Source organism: Microcaecilia unicolor, chromosome 12 (assembly GCF_901765095.1).
Source record: "Microcaecilia unicolor chromosome 12, aMicUni1.1, whole genome shotgun sequence".
NCBI lineage: Eukaryota > Metazoa > Chordata > Amphibia > Gymnophiona > Siphonopidae > Microcaecilia > Microcaecilia unicolor.
Window position 1 is genome coordinate 15,202,299 of NC_044042.1, and position 19,595 is coordinate 15,221,893.

At 50.1% G+C, this 19,595-nt stretch overlaps 1 protein-coding gene across 1 annotated transcript in view; it reads right to left on the reverse strand.

Annotated features, from left to right (window-relative positions):
* TRIM33 (tripartite motif containing 33) overlaps window positions 1-19,595 on the reverse strand; it is a 149,419-nt gene that overhangs the window by 109,834 nt on the left and 19,990 nt on the right. Inside the window, 1 exon segment of the mRNA XM_030220415.1 lies at window positions 6,653-6,771. Within this exon segment, the coding sequence (XP_030076275.1) occupies window positions 6,653-6,771 (119 nt within the window).

The window sequence follows — 19,595 nt, forward strand, 5'->3', positions numbered from 1 at the left end:
GCTGTGTCGAACCAGACCCCCAAATATTCCAGAGAGTGAGAGGGGGGTCAGGAGACTTGACTATATTGACGACCCAGCCCAGAGATTGCAGTACAGAGACCACTCTGGCTGTAACCTGATGACTCTCTTCTGCAGAGCCTGCTCTGATGAGCCAGTCGTCTAGGTACGGGTGAACCCGGATACCCTCTCGCCTGAGAAAAGCAGCTACCACCACCAATACCTTGGAAAAGGTTCGGGGAGCTGTGGCGAGGCCAAAAGGCAAGGCCCGAAACTGGAAATGTTTTCCCATCACCGCAAAACGCAGAAACCTCTGGTGCGGGGGCCAAATTGGTATGTGCAAGTAAGCTTCTTTCAGGTCCAGAGACGTGAGAAACTCTCCTGGCTGTACCGCCCTCTACGACAGAGCGCAGGGCTTCCTTGTGAAAATGCCGCACGTTCAGAGACTTGATGACTTATTTTAAGTCTAGGATAGGCCGAAAAGACCCTCCTTTTCGCGGCACCACAAAGTAAATAGAGTACGGCCAAAGCCGCATTCGGCAGGAGGCACGGGGGAAACCGCCCCTATATGAATCAAGCCTTGCAAGGTCTCCTCTACCGCCGCCCATTTGGCGGCAGAACCGCATCAGGACTCCACAAACACGTCTATTATCGGGGCATTGAATTCTATTCTGTAGCCTTCTCTGATCAGGTCCAAGACCCACTGATCTGAGGTAATCTTGGCCCACTCCTCGAGAAAGAGGGAAAGTCGACCTATCACAGGAATCCAGGAGGGGGCCGGCACACCATCATTGAGAGGGTCGCCCTTGAACTCCAGGTCTTGAGCCTGCTGCTGCGAAACGTTTGTCCGAGCAAAAGGAGTTCCTCTGCTGAAAACGGGCACGCGAAGTGAACCCAGCAGAATGCCCCGGGTGGTACCTTCTAGCTTCACGGAAGCGAGGTCTGTAAGAGGAGGGAACCGCCAGACCCTTGGAAGAAGGCCTATCCTCGGGTAAGCGCTGGGGTTTGGCATCCCCCAGGCCTTTCACAATTTTCTCCAACTCTTCACCAAACAGGAGAAGGCCTTGAAAGGGCAACTTCACCAACCTCTGCTTAGAGGCCATGTCAGCTGCCCAATGCCATAGCCACAGAAGACGGCGAGCCGCCAATACTACAGCCATCTGTTTAGCCGAAGCTCTGACCAGATCATAAAGGGCGTCAGCCAAAAATGACAAGGCCGACGCCATCCGCGGTGCCACCTCCGTAAGGGGCTCCGCTCCATCTCCGGGCTGTTTCACTGCCTGTTGTAACCAAGCGAGGCAGGCTCGGGCAGCGTAGCAGCTGCATGCAGACGCCCATAAGGATAGGCCTGAAGTTTCAAAGGACTGTTTCATCGCTGCCTCCAGGCGACGGTCCTGCATGTCCTTCAGGGCAACGCCTCCTTCCACTGGGAGGGTAGTTTTCTTTGTCACAGCCGTGACTGGGGCATCCACTTTAGGCACTGCTAGGCGCGCCAAATGCTCCTCACTTAAGAGGGTATAACTGCCCCATAGCCATGGCGACTTTCGAAGGCCACTCGGGGTCAGCCCATTGAGCCGTGATAAGCTCTTGGATGGAGTCATGCAAAGGAAAGGCTCGAGCAGGCTTCTTAGTACTTGCCATCCTCGGATTACCGAAGGAGGTCTCCGTACTCCCAGGGTCTTCTATAGAGAGGACCTGCAAGGCATCAGTAATAAGCGCTGGCAGCTCATCGAGGTGGAAAATCCTCACTGCGGAAGGATCATCTGGATCCGGTGGCAATCCTGCACCTTCTTCTGGCTCTCCATACCACGAAGGCCTGCCAGACCCCTCAGAGTCCTCACATCCCGACCATGGAGGGGGGGGGGGGGGGGGGGACGCCACTCTCTGAAGGGGAATCCATCCTTCTGCGCTTGTCTTGCGACCATCTGTCAGGGGAAAACGTGTCTGATGGTAATCCAAGGCCAGACTCCACTGGAGGGGATACAGAAAGCAGGGCTGCAGAGGGCCCCTGCGGAAGAGCTCTTTTTAACATGTATGCATTATCTTCTTATATAATAAAACTCACCCTCAACGTTCTGAAGACACTGACGTCACTTCTGTCACTTCCTTCAAGACGGGTTTGAAGGGTTCGTGGTGGTGAAGCCACCAAAATCGTCAAGTCTCGGGGGCCCCGCCCTCGCGTCAAACGTGATGACATCGAGGGCGGAGCAATGGCGTACGGTGCGTACAGGAGGTGCGGAGCAATGGCATCAGAACGACGAAGGGGTCGGTAGGTAGATAGGGAGGGAGGGAGAAGGGGGGGGGTGTTGGGGAGGAAAACCTTGCTAGTGCCCGTTTCATTTGCTCCAGAAACGGGCCTCTTTTACTAGTGCAGCAATAAAACAAATTCAGGGGAAAATGACTCACCCTGGCCTCCCGGTTCCAGTCCAGGGGAAACAGCTCTTTTATTAGCCTCTACACGAGGCACCCCTCCATGCTCAAACCCCTCCGCCTCAGTGGGGGTCGCATCATGCTGTTCCAAAATGGCACCCACTGCCAGCTCCACGGAGCGGGAAGTAACATCGCTCGCCATGCTTGGGCCGGCTCTACCGTCTGAAAAGCACACCTTACAGAGCCCCACTGCAGATTTGTGCTTGCCACAAACGGAACAGTGCTTAACTTTCTCAGCAGCCATCACCGAAAATGGAAGAATTCAAAATGGCGGATTCGTGCCAAAATCGTCCCGAGCGCGGGCCCTCCCCGGAGGAGCTACAAAATGCTCTTACCTCACTAGAGAGTCTCCGAGCTCCGGTCACACTGCACAATCAGAAGAAAACCTCTTTTCTGGGATCGCAGCACCAAAGCACAACGCAACTTTTTTTCTTTTTAAACGCTGTGAGGAAAGTTTGAGGCAACAGCGAAAGAGGCAAATTTCCAACTCCGGAGGATCAGTAGCGTGGTAAAGGCAGGGAAAGGGCGAACCTATGTTCCTGCATCCACAGCGTGGGCAAAGACAGGGACAGGGCTTGCCTATTTGTCTACTTCATCGGGGGCCTGGTAAGGCAGGGAAAGGGCTAACCTATTTGCCTTTAAAGTGGGCACCATCAGCCACAACACCCCTGCTACAACTGGCAAAAGCATAGGAGCCACCCCAGGCAGATTTTCTGAAGGAGCTTGAACAAGCTGCAACCACCCTGCTCGAGAGATAAATACTGCAGATGGAGCTAGCTGGCCATGAAGAACTATGGTTTTTCAGTGCTCTCTATCTCCCCCTGCTGGTTGATGGACATAACCCACTCGTAATGGATTCATCTACTTGATGACAAGGAATGTCATACTCAGAGCCTCGTTTACTCTTCGTAAGTCGAGGATCGGCCTGAAAGGCCCGCCTTTTCGAGACACGACAAAATTAATGGAATAGCAGCCACAGCCTCGTTCGGCGGGAGGCACCGGGGATCACCGCTCCAAGGTGCAGCAAGACTTGTAAGGTCTCCTCTACCGCTGCCCGTTTTACGGCAGTGCCGCATCGGGACTCCACAAACACGTCTCTCACCGGGGCACCGAATTCCAGTCAGTAACCTTCTCTGATCAGGTCCAGGACCCACTGATCTGAGGTAATCTTGGTCCACTCCTCTAGAAAGAGGGAAAGACGTCCTCCTATTGCAGGCAAGGAGGAGTGGACCGGCGTCCCATCATTGTGAAGGACACCCCTGAACTCCTGGCCTTGAAGCGGCCCCTGCGGAACGTTTGTCCGAGCGAAAGGAGTTCCTCTGCTGAAAACGGGCACGTTGAGAAAACCCAGCACAGCGCCCCAGGCGATACCTTCGAGCTTCACGGAAGCAAGGTCTGGAAGAGGAGGGAAACACAGAACCCTTGGAAGAAAGCCTCGGCCTATCCTCAGGTAACCTCTGGGTTTAGATTCCCCCAGGTGTTCACAATCTTCTCCAATTCCTCTCCAAATAACAGGAGGCCCCGAAAGGGTAGCCTCACCAGTCTTTGCTTAGAAGCCATGTCAGCCACCCAATGCCGAAGCCAAAGAAGGCGGTGGGCGGACACCGCCACAGACATCTGTTTAGCCGAAGCTCTGACCAGATCATACAGGGCGACAGCCAAAAATGACAGGGCTGACTCCATCCGCGGGGCAACCTCAGAAAGGGGGCCCGCATCGGCGGGCTGTTCCACCGCCTGCTGTAGCCAGGAAAGACAAGCCCGGGCTGCATAGGAACTGCAAATACACACCCTCAAGGCAAGGCCCGCAATTTCAAAGGACCGCTTCAGCGCGGACTCAAGCCGCCGCTCCTGCATGTCTTTCAATGCGGCGACTCCCTCTACTGGTCATTTTTGTCACCGCCATGACCAATGCATCCACTTTAGGCACCCCCAAAGGGGCCAAGTGCTCCTCACGCAGAGGGTAAAGCTGACCCATAGCCCTGGCCACTTTCAAAGGCCCATCGGGGTCAGACCATTGAGCAGCAATAAGCTCTTGGATGGAGTCATGCACAGGAAAGGCCCGAGTAGGCTTCTTAGTACTCACCATCCTAAGATTAAGAGGAGGAGTCACCTTCAGCAGGATCATCAATTGAGAGGGCCTGCAAGGACGTCAGTAATGAGAGCTGGCAGCTTGACGTGGTGGAAAATCCGGACCGCACTGGGATCATCCAAATCCAGTGGCAAACAGGCACCCTCCTCTAGATCATCCGTCCCTGAGGGTCTGCCAGATCCCTCAGACTGTCCACAGCCTGACCACGGGGTGGAAAAAGGACATGCGCCACTTTCAGACAGTGAATTTACCGGTCTATGTTTAGTGTGTTTCCAACACTCGAGGGAAGAAATAACCTCTGAAGTCATCCCTAGGGCATCAACACCCGGAGGGAAGCCAAGAGGCAACGAAGTGTCAGACACCTGTGGCAGAGCTCTTTTCAGCATAAAAGCCTTATGCATTAAAAGCACAAATTCAGGGGAGAAAAACTCAACCTGACCCTCCGCCTCCAAATTAGAAGAAACAGATGTAGGAGCTCCTCTGGCAGCCTCTAAACGAGGCGTCCCCCTGCACTCCTCCGCAACCGCGAGGGTCGAGGCATGTGGCGCTTCCAAAATGGCGCCCGCTGCCAGCTCCATCGAGCGGGAAGAAACATTGCTTGGCATGCTCAAACTAGATTGAGCATCTAAGGAGCACGTTTTACACAGCCTCGCTGCTGATCTGCGTTTACCACAACGGAAGCAGCGCTTAACTCCAGCAGCCATCGTCCGTTTTTTTCACAGGATAGGAATAGAGCAATAAAATGGCGGCTTCTCGCCAAAACTTACCCCGATCGGAACGGCGTCCGCGGGACCTCCCTGGAGGAGCTGGGCACCACTCTCACCTCAGAAGACCGACTCAACGAGCTCCGGTCAAGCTGCACAGAACCAGGATCATCACTGGAAAAAGCCCCAGAACAGCCAAGCAGTAAAAGCGCGCTTTTTTTTTTTTTTTTTTTAAACGCTGTGAGGAAAGTTGAAGGCAGGCAGCAACAGAGGGACTCCGGGAGGCGGGGGAAATGGGTAAAGCATGGAAAGGGCGAACCTATATGCCTTTAAAGTGGCCACCACCAGCCACAACACCCCTGCTCAACTGGCAAAGCACAGGAGCCACCCCAGGCAGTCTGAAATCCAGGAGCTGATCAAGCTACATCCACACCTGCTGGGAGATAGAGAAATACTGAAGGCAGTTGGAGCTAGTCGTCCTAGAGGCACTATGGTCTTTCAGTGTTCTCTATCTCCACCTGCTGGTAAGCGGATACAACCCATCAGTTAATGGATTCGTCTGCTGCTGACGACAAGGAATGTCTCTGGAGGTTGATGGCCTAGGGCAAGGTGAACAAGATTGTCTCCTCCTTTTTGAATGAGATTTATTTGTTACATTTGTATCCCACATTTTCCCACCTAATTGCAAGCTCAATGTGGCTTACATACTACCGTAAAGACAATCGCCAGTTGCGGTATGAACAAATACAAAATGATGTAGAGGTAGAATAAAGTTCACGTGTAACAGACATATTAGGGAATCGTGGGGGGGAAGAGTTAATTTAGGTCATTATGTTTATCTTTGAACGAATGAGGAGAGGTGCTGCTGCTAATGCTGCCCTAGTGGCAGTGGCACCAGCCAGGTGAATGAGAAGATAGTGTTGGCGGGAGAAATTTGACAAATGTGGCGGGAGTCAGAACGAGGACATGTTTTCAGAGCATTGGTGACACGTAAAAAAACCAGGTTTGGATGATTTTTTTTTTGTCATGCTTTGTCACGGTGGAAATAGGAGCACAGGATCTTGTAGCTGTGAGCGGATAACAGACTGGCGGGCAGGCAAGCTGACATCTAGGTAGCCAGCCACTACGTGAAGAAAGCTGCACTTTCCCAGAAAGGATTCTAGATCATTCTGGGCTCTCCAGGAGCAAGTCTAAACAGGTACCATCAGAATGATGTCACTGTGTGGCTGGCTGCCTTATCCGGCTTATCCAGAGAGAAACAATTATAAAAGTGGGCCTGTAAGAGATTAGTCTTCATTTTGACTGTATTAAAGAAACTTAAGTTTTGAGTTTTATTCTGATATTTTTTTATAATCCCTTTCAGCATACATGAATACTTATTTCCAATGAAAAGAAAAAAATTAACACGTGAAAATATAAAGACATGCCATACCTGTTCTGACTTTTCATCAGAGCTGCTTGGTACTTCAGACGTGTCTTTCACAAAGTAATTGTCTACCAAATCTATCTGTCGGCATTCCTGACGGCATATTGGACATCTGATCACACCAACTGGACAAAAAAACAAAAAGGAGAAAGCCACTTTAAATTGAGAGCTGTGAAGAACAACTGGCAGCTTGCTGCTTGACTGTCACCAAAGGGGGACATCAAGCTTTATTTCTTTTAGGAGGGGGAGGAACAGAGATGGAATTTTACCCCTGTCCGTAAGTGTGAGATATCTGCACAGATTCATCCCCATTGTCATTTTATGGAATTATTAATGTAGCTGCTAGAAGATTTGTATAAAATTTAAACTTAATGTTTGTAAAACTGCATGTAATCAAGCTTAAGTTGGGCCAGGTTCTGTATATACAAGCTGAGCACCTGACAAGGCAAACTAGTGACATTACTTGTTCTTAGATTTTCTGACCTTTTCACATAAATCCCCATGAATGAAATGTCTTGTAGCATTATAATATTCTTGATTTTATTCTCTACTAGTGACGAAGGCCCATTTCAAATCGCAATGCAACGTGCGCTAGCAAGGCTCCCCTCCGTCCCTTTGTGTCTCCGTGTGTCGCCGATGTGTGTGTTGCCAGTGCACCCCCTTCCACCCCCACTGATGTCGTCGCTGCTGGCGCTCCCCCCTCTCCGAAGGCCCCCCACCCCACTGACCTGCCGAAGTAACGTGTGCTCCGCCCTGGACGTCATCGCGTTTGACGAGAGGGCGGAGCAGAGCTACAGTGCAGTACAACGTTGGAGCTGAGAATGTGCTCCGCCCTCAACGTCATAACGTTTGACGCGAGGGCGGGGCCCACAGACTGATTTTGTGTGGCTTCAGAGCTTCGAACTTACGGACCTGGCTTCAGTGACGTCAGTGCAAATAGAACGTTGAGAGTGAGTTTTATATATATAGATTCCTTTCCTATTAACACCTTACATTCAGTTTGCTTTTTTGGCTGTTACGAAACAGTAGAAGATTAACATTGTCCACAATGACACCTCTCTTTTCCTTAGGAGTCACCACCCATGAAAAACAAACACCTAGTTTCACTGTGGAAAATATATTGAAATATTCTGCAAGGTATGTGGGGTGGCAGTAGCCAAAAACAAAATGTAAGAAGTTAATAGGAAAAGAATAGAGAATAAAAATATATCACAATGTATCACTCCATGGTGTCCCTGCACCTTGAGAACTGTGTGCAATTCTGGTTGCCATAAAAAGACATAGTGCAATAAAGAAAGGTACAAAGAAGGGTGAACAGAATTATTAAGGGGATGGAAAAGCTAGAGAGGTTACGTCTCTTCAACTTGAATGTAAACGGACGAAAGGAAATATGTTTACCATTTAAAAAGGTACAAAGACGCCATGAAGTTAAATAGTATTTTTAAAACAAATATAAGAAAAGGCTCACTCAATGGAATGGAACCGGTAGACGTGAATCGTTTGTTTACGCTTTCCAAAAGTACTAGGACTAGGGGGCATGCAATGAAGCTACTAAGTAGTATATCTAAAACAAACCAGAGAAAATATATTTCTTCACTCAACGTATAATTAAACTCAAAATTGCTGCCAGAAAATGTAGTAAAAACAGTTAGCTTAGCAGGGTTTAAAAAAGGTTTGGATACTTTCCTAAAAGAAAAGTCCATAAGCCATTATTAAGATGTGTTTGTTTCTAGGATAAGCAGCATAAAACCTGTTTTACTCTTGAAATCTTGCCAGGTACTTGTGACCTGGATTGGCCATTGTTGGAAACAGGATACTGGGCTTGATGGACCTTTGGACTGTCCCAGTACAGTAATGCTTATGTTCTTATATTGAGCGATAAGGTAGACCCATGGAAAGCCACTGCTCACCTTTGAGGGTAGGCAGTACAGAAATCTTGCTACTTTTTAGGATTCTGCCAGGTACTTGTGACCTGGATTGGCCATTGTTGGAAACAGTATACTGGGCTAGATGGGCTAGATGGACCTTTGGTATGATCCAGTATAGCAATTATGTTCTTACGGTGGCTAGTATTAAATCATTAAGCACGCACCCATAAAAGAACTAAAGGCCCAGTTTACTAAGCCGTGGTATAGGTGTACCAACTTTTTAGCACGTGCTAAAAATTAGCACACACTAATGTTAGGAGACACGCATAAGAACATATAGGTGTCTCTAGCTTTAGAACAAGTTAAAGTGGCTCACAAATTTGAAAGCTAGTCATAAAATGGTATTTAAAATAAAACATTTAAAAGCAATTCAAAAATTTATTACGTTTGTCCAATAAAGCGAAGATACATACCTGTAGCAGGTATTCTCCGAGGGCAGCAGGCTGATTTATCTCACATGTGGGTTGGCGTCCACGGCGGCCCAGGAACGGCAAATACTCGCACAGCAAAATTAAAAGAAAAGTTTTGCCAGAGCCTTCTTGTGCGCGAATCGCGCATGCGCAAACTTCCTGCCCGTTGTGTGAGCATTCCCGCTCAGTTTAATCAAAAAGCAAATAATAAACAAACAATTCCAAAGGGGAGGTGGGCAGGTTTGTGAGAACAATCAGCCTGCTGTCCTCGGAGAATACCTGCTACAGGTATGTATCTTTGCATTCTCCGAGAACAAGCAGGCTGCTTGTTCTCACATGTGGGGTATCCCTAGCAACCAGGCTCACTCAAAACAATGAACATTGGTCAATTGGGCCTCGCAACGGCAAGGACATAACATACATTGACCAGAAACCATAAACAACTAAGAGTGCAGCCTGGAACAGAACAAAAATGGGTCTAGGGGGTGGAGTTGGATTCTAAACCCCAAACAGATTCTGCAGCACAGACTGCCCAAACCGACTGTCGCGTCGGGTATCCTGCTGGAGGCAGTAGTGAGATGTGAATGTGTGGACTGATGACCACGTTGCAGCCTTGCAAATCTTCTCAATGGAGGCTGACCAAGTGAGCCACTGACGCAGCCATGGCTCTAACATTGTGAGCCGTGACATGGCCCTCCAGAGTCAGTCCAGCTTGGGCGTAAGTGAAGGATATACAATCTGCTAGCCAATTGGAGATTGTGCGTTTTCCGATGATGACTCCCCTCCTGTTGGGATCAAAAGAAACAAACAACTGGGCGGACTGTCTAAAGGGCTTTATCAGCTCCACTTAAAAGACCAATGCTCTCTTGCAATCCAAGGTGTGCAAACTGCTTTCACCAGGGAAGGTATGAGGATGGGGAAAGAATGTTGGCAAGACCACTGATTGGTTCAGATGGAACTCCAACACCACCTTTGGCAGGAACTTTGGGTGCTTGCGGAGGACTACTCTGTTGTGATGGAACTTGATATAAGGTGCATGTACTACCAAGGCCTGAAGCTCACTGACTCTACGAGCTGAAGTAACAGCCACCAAGAAAACGAACTTCCAGGTCAAGTACTTCAGATGGCAGGAATTCAGTGGCTCAAAAGTAGCTTTCATCAGCTGGGTGAGAATGACGTTGAGATCCCATGACACTGGTGGAGGTCTGACTGGGGGCTTTGACAAAAGCAAACCTCTCATGAAGAGAACAACTAAAGGCTGTTCAGAGATAGGCTTACCCTCTACACAGCGATAATATGCACTAATCGCACTAAGGTGAACTCTTACGGAGTTGGTCTTGAGACCAGACTGACAAATGTAGAAGGTATTCAAGCAGGGTCTGTGTAGGACAAGAAAGAGGATCTAGGGCCTTGCTGTCACACCAGACGGCAAACCTCCTCCATTTGAAAAAGTAACACTTCTTCATGGAATCTTTTCTGGAAGCAAGCAAGCAAAACCCAAGGAGGTGAATTTTAAGCTCTCAACATCCAGGCTGTGAGAGCCAGAGACTGGAGGTTGGGCTGTAGAAGCGACCCCTCGTTCTGAGTGATGAGGGCTGGAAAACAGTCCAAACTCCACGGTACTTTGGAGGACAACTCTATAAAAAGAGGGAACCAGATCTGATGCGGCCAGAAGGGTGCATCAGGATCACTGTTCCACGGTCTTGCTTGAGTTTCAGCAAAGTCTTCCCTACTAGAGGTATGGGAGGATATGCATACAGAAGGCATGTCCCCAATGTAGGAGAAAGGCATCTGATGCTAATCTGTCATGGGCCTTAAGCCTGGAACAGAACTGAGGGACCTTGTGATTGATCTGAGTGGCAAAAAGATCCACTGAGGGGGTGCCCCACACTCGGAAGATCTTGCAGACTACGCCCATGTTCAATGACCACTCATGAGGTTGCATAATCCTGCTCAACCTGTCGTCCAGACTGTTGTTTACGCCTGTCAGATAAGTAGCTTGGAGAAACATGGCGTGATGGCGAGCCCAAAGCCACATCTGGATGGCTTCCTGACACAGAAGGCGAGATCCGGTGTCCCCCTGCTTGTTGGTGTAGTACATGGCAACCTGATTGTATGTCTGAAGATTACTTGGTTAGACAGCCGAACTCTGAAAGCCTTGAGAGCGTTCCAGATTGCTCTTAATTCCAGGAGGTTGATCTGCAGACCTTTTTCCTGAAAGGACCAGGCCCCCTGAGTGTGCAGCCCATCTACATGAGCTCCCCACCCCAGAAGAGATGCATCCGTCATCAGCACTTTCTCTGGCTGAGGAACTTGGAATGGTCACTCCATGGTCAAATTGGATCAAATCGTCCACCACTGACGAGAATTCCGAAAGCTGGTGGACAGTTGGACTACATCTTCTAGGTCCCCCGCAACTTGAAACCACTGAGAAGCTAGGGTCCACTGAGCTGATCTCATATGTAGACGTACCATGGGCGTTACATGACCTGTGGAGGCCATATGCCCCAGAAGTCTCAACATCTTCTGAGCCGCTCGAACCATGGACACCAGGGACAGAAGGTTGTCCGCCCTTGTCTCTAGAAGATAAGCTTGAGCTGTCTGAGTGTTCAACAGGGCTCCAATGAATTCCAATTTTTGGACTGGGGTGAGATGGGACTTGGGATAATTTATGACGAAGCCCATTAGCTCTAGCACCCGAATAGTCATTCGCATGGACTCCAGAGCACCCTCCTTCGAGGTGCTCTTCACCAGCCAATCGTCGAGATAAGGGAACACATGCACTCCCAGTCTGCGTAGCGACGCTGCGACTACCGCTAGACATTTGGTAAACACTCTGGGCGCAGACGCCAGGCCAAAAGGCAGTACACGGTACTGAAAGTGCTGTGCTCCTAGTCAAAATCTAAGACACTTCCTGTGAGCTGGAAGTATCGAGATGTGGGTGTAAGCATTTTTTAAGTCCAGAGAGCATAGCCAATCGTTTTCCTGAATCATGGGAAGAAGGGTGCCCAGGGAAACCATCCTGAACTTTTCTCTGACTAGAAATTTGTTCAGGGCCCTTAGGTCTAGGATGGGACACATCCCCCCTATTTTCTTTTGCACAAGAAAGTACCTGGAACAGAATTCCAGCCCTTCTTCCCCTGGTGGAACGGGTTCGACCGCTTGGGCCTGTAGAAGGGCAGAAAGTTCCTCTGCAAGTACCTGCCTGTGCTGGGAGCTGTAGGACTGAGCTCCCGGTGGGCAATTTGGAGGCTTGGATTCCAGATTGAGGATGTATCCTAACCGGACAATTTGAAGAACCCACCGGTCGGAGGTTATAAGAGGCCACCTTTGGTGAAAAAACATTAACCTCCCCCACAACCAGCAAGTCGTCCAGTACGGACATGTTTACTGAGGCTATGCTGAACTGGAGCCAGTCAAAAGCCTGTCCCTTGCTTTTGCTGGGGAGCCGCAGTGGCCTTAGGCGCACGCTGTTGATGAGAACGAGCGCGCTGGGACTGAACCTGGGCAGGCTGCCAAGAAACAGGAGTGTACCTACGCCTAGCATAGGAATAGGGAGCACTCCTCTTCCCTCCAAAAAACCTCCTAGATGAGGAGGCAGTAGCAGGAGACGCCCAGTGGAAGAAAGAATCCATAGCATCATTGTGCTTCTTGAGCTCGTCAACTAGATCCTCTACTTTCTCACCAAAAAGGTTATCCCCTCGGCAAGGAACATCCACCATCCGCTGCTGGACCGAATGATCTAAGTCAGAGACACGCAAGCCATGAGAGTCTGCGCATCACTATACCTTGGGCAGCGATCCTGGATGCTACATCAAAAGTGTCGAACGTAACCCTGGCCAGGAATTTTCGACACGCCTTCTGCTGCCTGACCACCTGGCGAAAAGGCTCAGCCTGCTCCAGAGGGAGTGCATCAACCAAGCTAGACAGTTGCCTCACCGAGTTCCGCAAGTGGATGCTCGTGAAGAGCTGGTATGTTTGGATTTTGGCAGTGAGCATAGTGGCCTGATACGCCTTCCTCCCAAAAGAGTCCAAGGTTCTAGATTCTCTGCCTGGGGGCGCCGAGGCATAGTCCCTAGTACTCTTGGCTCTTGAGAGCCATGTCCACCACCATGGAATTGTGAGGTAGAAGAGACCTCATCAATTCAGGCTCCCCGTGGATCCAAAATTGGGATTCAGCCTTTTTCGGGATCACGGGATTAGACAGAGGGAACGACCAATATCGCATAAGGACTTCCTTCAGTACATTATGCAAAGGAGCTACTGCAGCCTCTCTAGGCTGAGAAGGATAATCCAGTACCTTAAGTATCTCAGCCCTGGGCTCATCCTCAACCTCCATAGGGAAGGGAACAGCCGCAGCCATTTCCCGGACAAAGGAGGTGAAAGACACTCCGGTGGAGAAAGCCTCCTTTCTAGTGGAGGGGAAGGTTCAGAAGGAATCCCATAGGACTCGTCAGAAGAAAAAGTACCTGGGATCCTCCTCTTCCTCCCACGAATGCTCATCTTCAGTATCGGACAAGACATCTCTCAAAGCAGTCCGAAACTGAGCCTGTCTCGTCACCGAGGAACGATGCCCTTGATGGGGGTGCCGAGAAGTTGATGCCCGCCTGGACTCCGGTGATGCTTCCTCCACCGACATCGAAAGGGAGTCGACCTGGGTGGCAGCTGACACCGATGCTGCAGGTGGCACCGAGGTCGGGGATCTCACCACAGGCGAAGGGCCAGATACCGCTGCAGCAGACAGTACGGAAGGCACAAGCACTCACGACACTGAAGCAGACTGACGCAGCAACCCAGAAGCTCTGTAAGCAGGGCCCTGATGCGCTCGTCGAGAGCCGCCGTCAGACAAGGCTGCGGGGTCAGTAAAGGAGCCAGTGGCAGAATCTGTCGAGGCTCGGGAGCAGGTACCGGGCTGCTAGATTGATGCATCGGCACCTCCTGAATAGAGGGAGAGCGATCCACTCGGAGCCGAAGCTTCTCAGGTGCCGAATCCCTCGACGCCCCAGGGCTCCCGGCACCGTGTGTCGAAGGAGAACGATGACGGTGCTTCTTCGCCTTCGCTCGACACCCATCATCGAGACTCCTCAGTACCAGTGAGGAAGACGTGGAATCCCCAAGTCTCCTCGGGGCCGGTTCCGATGAAGGTCGGTCCCGGGGTCTTGTATAACAGGAGGCCTCTAGACAGGTGGAGACCCACTCGATGCTTCACTGCTCCCAGCACGAGTTGGTCGTTCCGCAGCCAATACCTTCGCTCCCGACGTCGATGCGTTCCTTGATGTCGATGCCGCCGACCTCAGTACCGATGTCGAAGGACTGGACCGAGCCCCAAAAAGCTTCTCTCGTTGGGCCTCTCGAGACGCTTGAGTCCATTTCTTCATGTGAAGACAGACTACAAGCGGCTGGGCTATGGTCAGGACCAAGGCACTGGATACACCAAGTGTGGGTATCGGTACCCGAGATGGTCCGGTTGGACTGAGTACAACGTTTGAAGCCGCTGGGTGTCTTCGATAACATGGAAGGAAAAACGGCTTCAGCGAAATTAAGCGACGCGAGCGTGCCAAAAAAGTAAAGGCACAAAAAGGGGAAAAACCCGACCGCGCGGCCGTCGAAAAGAAAGAAAACTTAGAAAGTGGCCAAAACTAAGACCAAATACCGGGGTTTTTTTTTTTTTAAAAGAAAAACAGCGAATAATAATAAAAGTATGAGAAAAAAAAAACAAATCGTCAAAAGACTCTCTTTCCTCGGCCAGCGAAGCGAACAGGGAAAAACCTCTTCACCTCACCCTGGACAAGAAAAAACTGAGCGGGAACGCTCACGCGACGAGCAGGAAGTTGTCTGCGCATGTGTGATTCGCGCACCAGAAGGCTCTGGCAAAACTTTTCTTTTAATTGTGCTGTGTAAGAATTTGTCGTTCCTGGGCCGCCGACCCACTTGTGAGAACAAGCAGCCTGCTTGTCCTCGGAGAAAAAGGTATTTTCCTTTTTTTTTTCCTATTACCTGTAAATAAAAATCCATACCAAAAGTAGCCCCAACCCCTGAGGAAAAGGAAGCTGCACCCACACCAGGAGGTTTTCCAGATTGTCTGGTTGGTATGTCAATCCAGAGCCCTGAGAAATACCAGAAAGGAATAACTTGTTATCCTATGCAGTATTCACCAATTAGCAGCCAAGGAGGGGAAAACAAATCCCACAAGCTGGACTGTCCCAAAGCCATGGCTGAAATCAGTGCGTTGATGGCCTAGATGTATAACTCTCCAATTGAATCATCAAAAAGCCACTTGACCCTTGCAATATGTCCCCCAAGCCTACGAGACTGGCACTGGTCATGACCACTACACATGCGGGAGTTTCCAGGTATGCACCCTCAAGGTATTGAGGAAGCCAACACCAAGAGAGTACTTCCAATGTCTGACTTTAGGAGAGGGGGGCAAGTGTACTCCTGCCACCAGAGGGACCACCTGCTCAGCAGGGCCTGCTGGAGGGATCTCACATGGGCTCTTGCTCAAAGGACCAACTCCAGAGTCTCTGCCATAGATCCACTGAAGTCGAAGATAATCCCAAGCTCTCAGAGCCATCTTACAGAAATGTCTCAGAGCTATTCTAAAAGCCTATCAGGTATTGTTGCTGATTGGTATTATCAAAGTTCAGTTAGTCTAATTAACTCATTCCAACCAATCAATATGACATTCATTCAATGCAATAACTATGGCACCTTAGTTCTAAGACAACCCATGTGGAGACTTAGGGCTTGCCCATCTGTTTATAATTCTCTGCTACGCAAAAGGAATTCAAACAAGAATTGGCTGCAATTAAAGCAGCTTCCAGGACTATTTATTTAGATTTTGCTCACACCCTTTTCAGTAGTGGCTCAAGGTGAGTTACATTCAGGTACTCTGGATATTTCTCTGTCCTAGGAGGGCTCACAATCTAAGTTTGTACCTGAGGCAATGGAGAGTTAAGTGACTTGCCCAAGATCACTATGCAGCATCCAACCAATTCAACCCCTACTGCCATAGAGAATAAAACCAACCTAGAAATAGATCCACTGCAGTAGGCTCCGACATAAGACCTGTAATACAAAGGTATCTACCCTCCCACTTGTTGCCCTTACAAATTTTTGTAAAAAAAACTTTTTATGCAGCTTTCAAAAGTTATTTTACAAGTATAGCACTTGAAAAGAAACAAGAGCAGACTTTCAAATCAAATTTCAAAGGAAACATCCAAAACATAAAAAGATTACAGCAGAAATTAAATCCACAGATATGGGAATGAAGCCTCATCTAAGGAGATAAACAAGCAAAAAAAGTACACACTAAGTGTAACGTAAAATTATCATACCGATACTACTGCCCAGCTATACTATTAGAAGACATTACACTGGTGGAGATAGAGAATACAGAACTGAGTACCACTACATAGCTCCCTGCTAGCAGCTCAGCTCCTCAGTATCCATCCTCAAGCAAGGAAGAAAACACACCCAATCAGTCGCATGGTCAGCAATCAACATATCCAGCCCCAAGAACCATTCCAAGATAAGGCCCCTGGAAAACAGGATACAAAGACAGTACATAGAGCCACCAACTAATGCGTCGCACCACGGGATGGCTCCTGGAATAGTGTGAAGAACTAATGGAAAAAAAATCATCAGGTAAGACCTAATTTCTCCTGCCATTACGTTCATTCCCACTATTTCAGGACATGTGGGATGTTCAAAGCAATCCCTACGAGGGTGGAAAGCTGAATCTGCAATACGCAGAACCGACACCCCAAATGTAGTGCTGCCTGAACTGCACCAGCCATTCTACCATACTTACTGAAGATATGCAGCGAAGCGTATGCCGCTGACCTACAGAGCCATCAGAGAAGACAATGAAGCCTCCGCCCAAGACGTAGCCACAAGTACAGGAGAGAGAGCCTTCAACCTGAGAAGCGCCTCCCACGATACAGGCTGAGACCACGGTCACCTTCACCCACTGGGCAAAGAAAGCCTTGGGCAACATGAGACCCCCCCCTGCTGTTTACCAAACAGCCCAATAGGACCAAACGAATGGCGAAAAACATCAGGAGCCGTGAAATGCAAGAACGCCTTGCTAAGACCAGAAGCTTCCAAAAAACAGACCGCTGACTACGGAAAAAGGCCAACAAACACTAAGGCAAGAAACATGGTACTGCCCAAGTGAGACCCCTGCCTCAAAAAAAAAAAAAACAGATAAAGGGACCTTCCAAGAGAAAGAGAGAGAGACTGAAGTTGCGAGAAGCAACAGGTTGACAGAAACACCTCAAAGAACACCGTGGACAAAGAGAACTAGACAGGTGCTTTAGCCAACTAAGCCATGGTGCCATAGAATGAGGGCCACTTATCAACAGGCTCAAACAGGGAGTGCTAAAACACCCGAAGGACCAGAAAAAGAACTTCCAGAAGGAGCAGCTAACAAAGACTCCTGCAAGCAGCCCTGAAAGCAAGCCAGGACACCCACTGGACCTACAGCACTAGCCCCATGAATTTCCCTCCTGCCAAAAACCCAGAAAGTGGCCCAGAGAGGACGCAACGGCAACCCAAAACCTCACAGCACACCAGACTTAGAAACACACTCTGGCAGACACTGATAAGGAAGAGTGCTTCCCAGCCCGAAGCAGGGAAGCCAACACTGAAAGCAAATAACCTTTCTTCCTCAGTCGAGCCCTCTCCAGGGCCAGCCGCAGGACCAAAGGAAAGGGGGGAGGGAACCTCCATGGCCACTAGGCCCCAACAGAAAGACCTCGATACTGAGGGAATCACAATGGCTCCCCAACCAGGAGCCTCACGAGATCTGCATACCATGGAAGCCATGGCCAGGCTGGAAACTCTCAAGCTCATCAGGAATAAAAGTTGGCGCATTGGCGCCAGCCTGTTCCTGTTGAAATTAAACACCCAAACCAGACAAAAAACTGGGGGTGAACCAGCGCTGAAGGGGTCTCTACTCAGGCTAGACAAGAAGAGGCCCGGAGTCATCCAGGTACAGAACACAAAAATCTGTGTCTGTGCAGAAAGACTGCCACTATGAGCATGACCTCAAAAAGGGTCCGACGGAACCAACTGGCAGGATCCAGAACAGGAATGAACTGCCAAGACAGCCCGTAGTGGAAAAGAGAAGTATGCCTCCCTGAGCTCGAGAGCGGAGAGAAACTTTCTCTCCCAAATGGAGGCGATCAGAGACCTCAGGGCCGCCATCCGAAAATGGATACCTGTGGATCCCTTGAGATCCAGAATGGGTTGCACTGTTCCCGTCTTCCTGGGAACCCCAAAAAGGATGGAGTACCGACCCAAACAGCGCTCGGCAGGAAGGACAGGAACAATGGCCCAAAAGGATAGCAGCACCTCCACTGCTCTTCTGCACTGAGCAGACAGAGGGCCCCCTCTGACAAGGAGACTGCAAGAAGAGGGGCTACCAGAGGGGAGAACGCCAGCAAGACGCCAGCACCCCGAAAATCCAGTACCTAAGCTGAGGAGAAGGTAGTCCACACATCCCAAAATGCCAGAAAGCAGCTCCATGTAAGCCCAGATGGGCCAGCCAGCCAGCCAGGCCACCCAAGGATGGCTGGGAGACAGCAGCCACTCACCCCCCAAGGATGGCTGGGAGACAGCAGCCACTCACCCCGAGTGCCCTGCTGGTTCCTGATTCCCCATCCCCCGGAAGGGAGAATGCCAGGCTCGCCAAGCTCTCTGGCCAAAATTCTGAGGACCAGGCCTAGCATTAGTGCTGACACAAAAGCGGGCAGTTGCCGAGCCCACAAGACGGTCCAAGAATGAGGACTGTCCCCTGGCAAATGCTGGAGCCCGACTCACCAAGCTCCTGAACCAAATTGCTGAGGGTGTACCCAAAGAGAAAGGTGCCCCAAAGTGGAAACTTGACCACGCAGGCCTTGGAAGTGGCAACCGCAAGCAGAACTGACAGCTTGTGGTGAATGCCAAAGACATACCCTAGGCCGAAGCCCGAAGAATGTCATACACAGCATCCACCACAATCAACCCGGGGACTGCCCCGGGAAACAGACTGCTGCTGCCACTGTAAACAGGCCCATGCCGCAGCCCTCGACCCAAGACAGCCCGCAGCGGGAAAGACAAAGGGCTACTAATAGAAGCCTGCTGCTCCTAATGCAAACACCTCCAAGACGGGCTACACGGTCTGATTCAGCTTCCCATATAGCAGATTCCGCGAGGCAATGCCACCAGCAACCAGGAAGGGAAAATTCAAGGTGACTGCAGACACTGAGTCCAATGTAGGGAATGGAGCTTCTCCTTCTCCCTGCACTAAAGAAAAGAAGTGGGCCATGGTTCTCCCAACCTGCAGGCCTGAGTCAAGTGCACTGTACATTGTGGTAAACAGGCCCTGAATGACCATTACATGGGGAATACCTTGGACAAGCCTGAGGCCCTATGCAAGGCTAGCCGCCTGACTCTCCTCCAGAGAACCCCAAGAGTTTCGCTATGGGAAGCGCTGCTAGCGCCACCGAAAACAGGAAGCCAAGTCCCCCCGCTGAAACAGACCGAGCACCCAAGGGTCATCTCCGTCCCCCAGAAGGAGCTCACCCTCCACCAAGGGCTCTGACAGAGGAGACCCCGTCCCCTGTC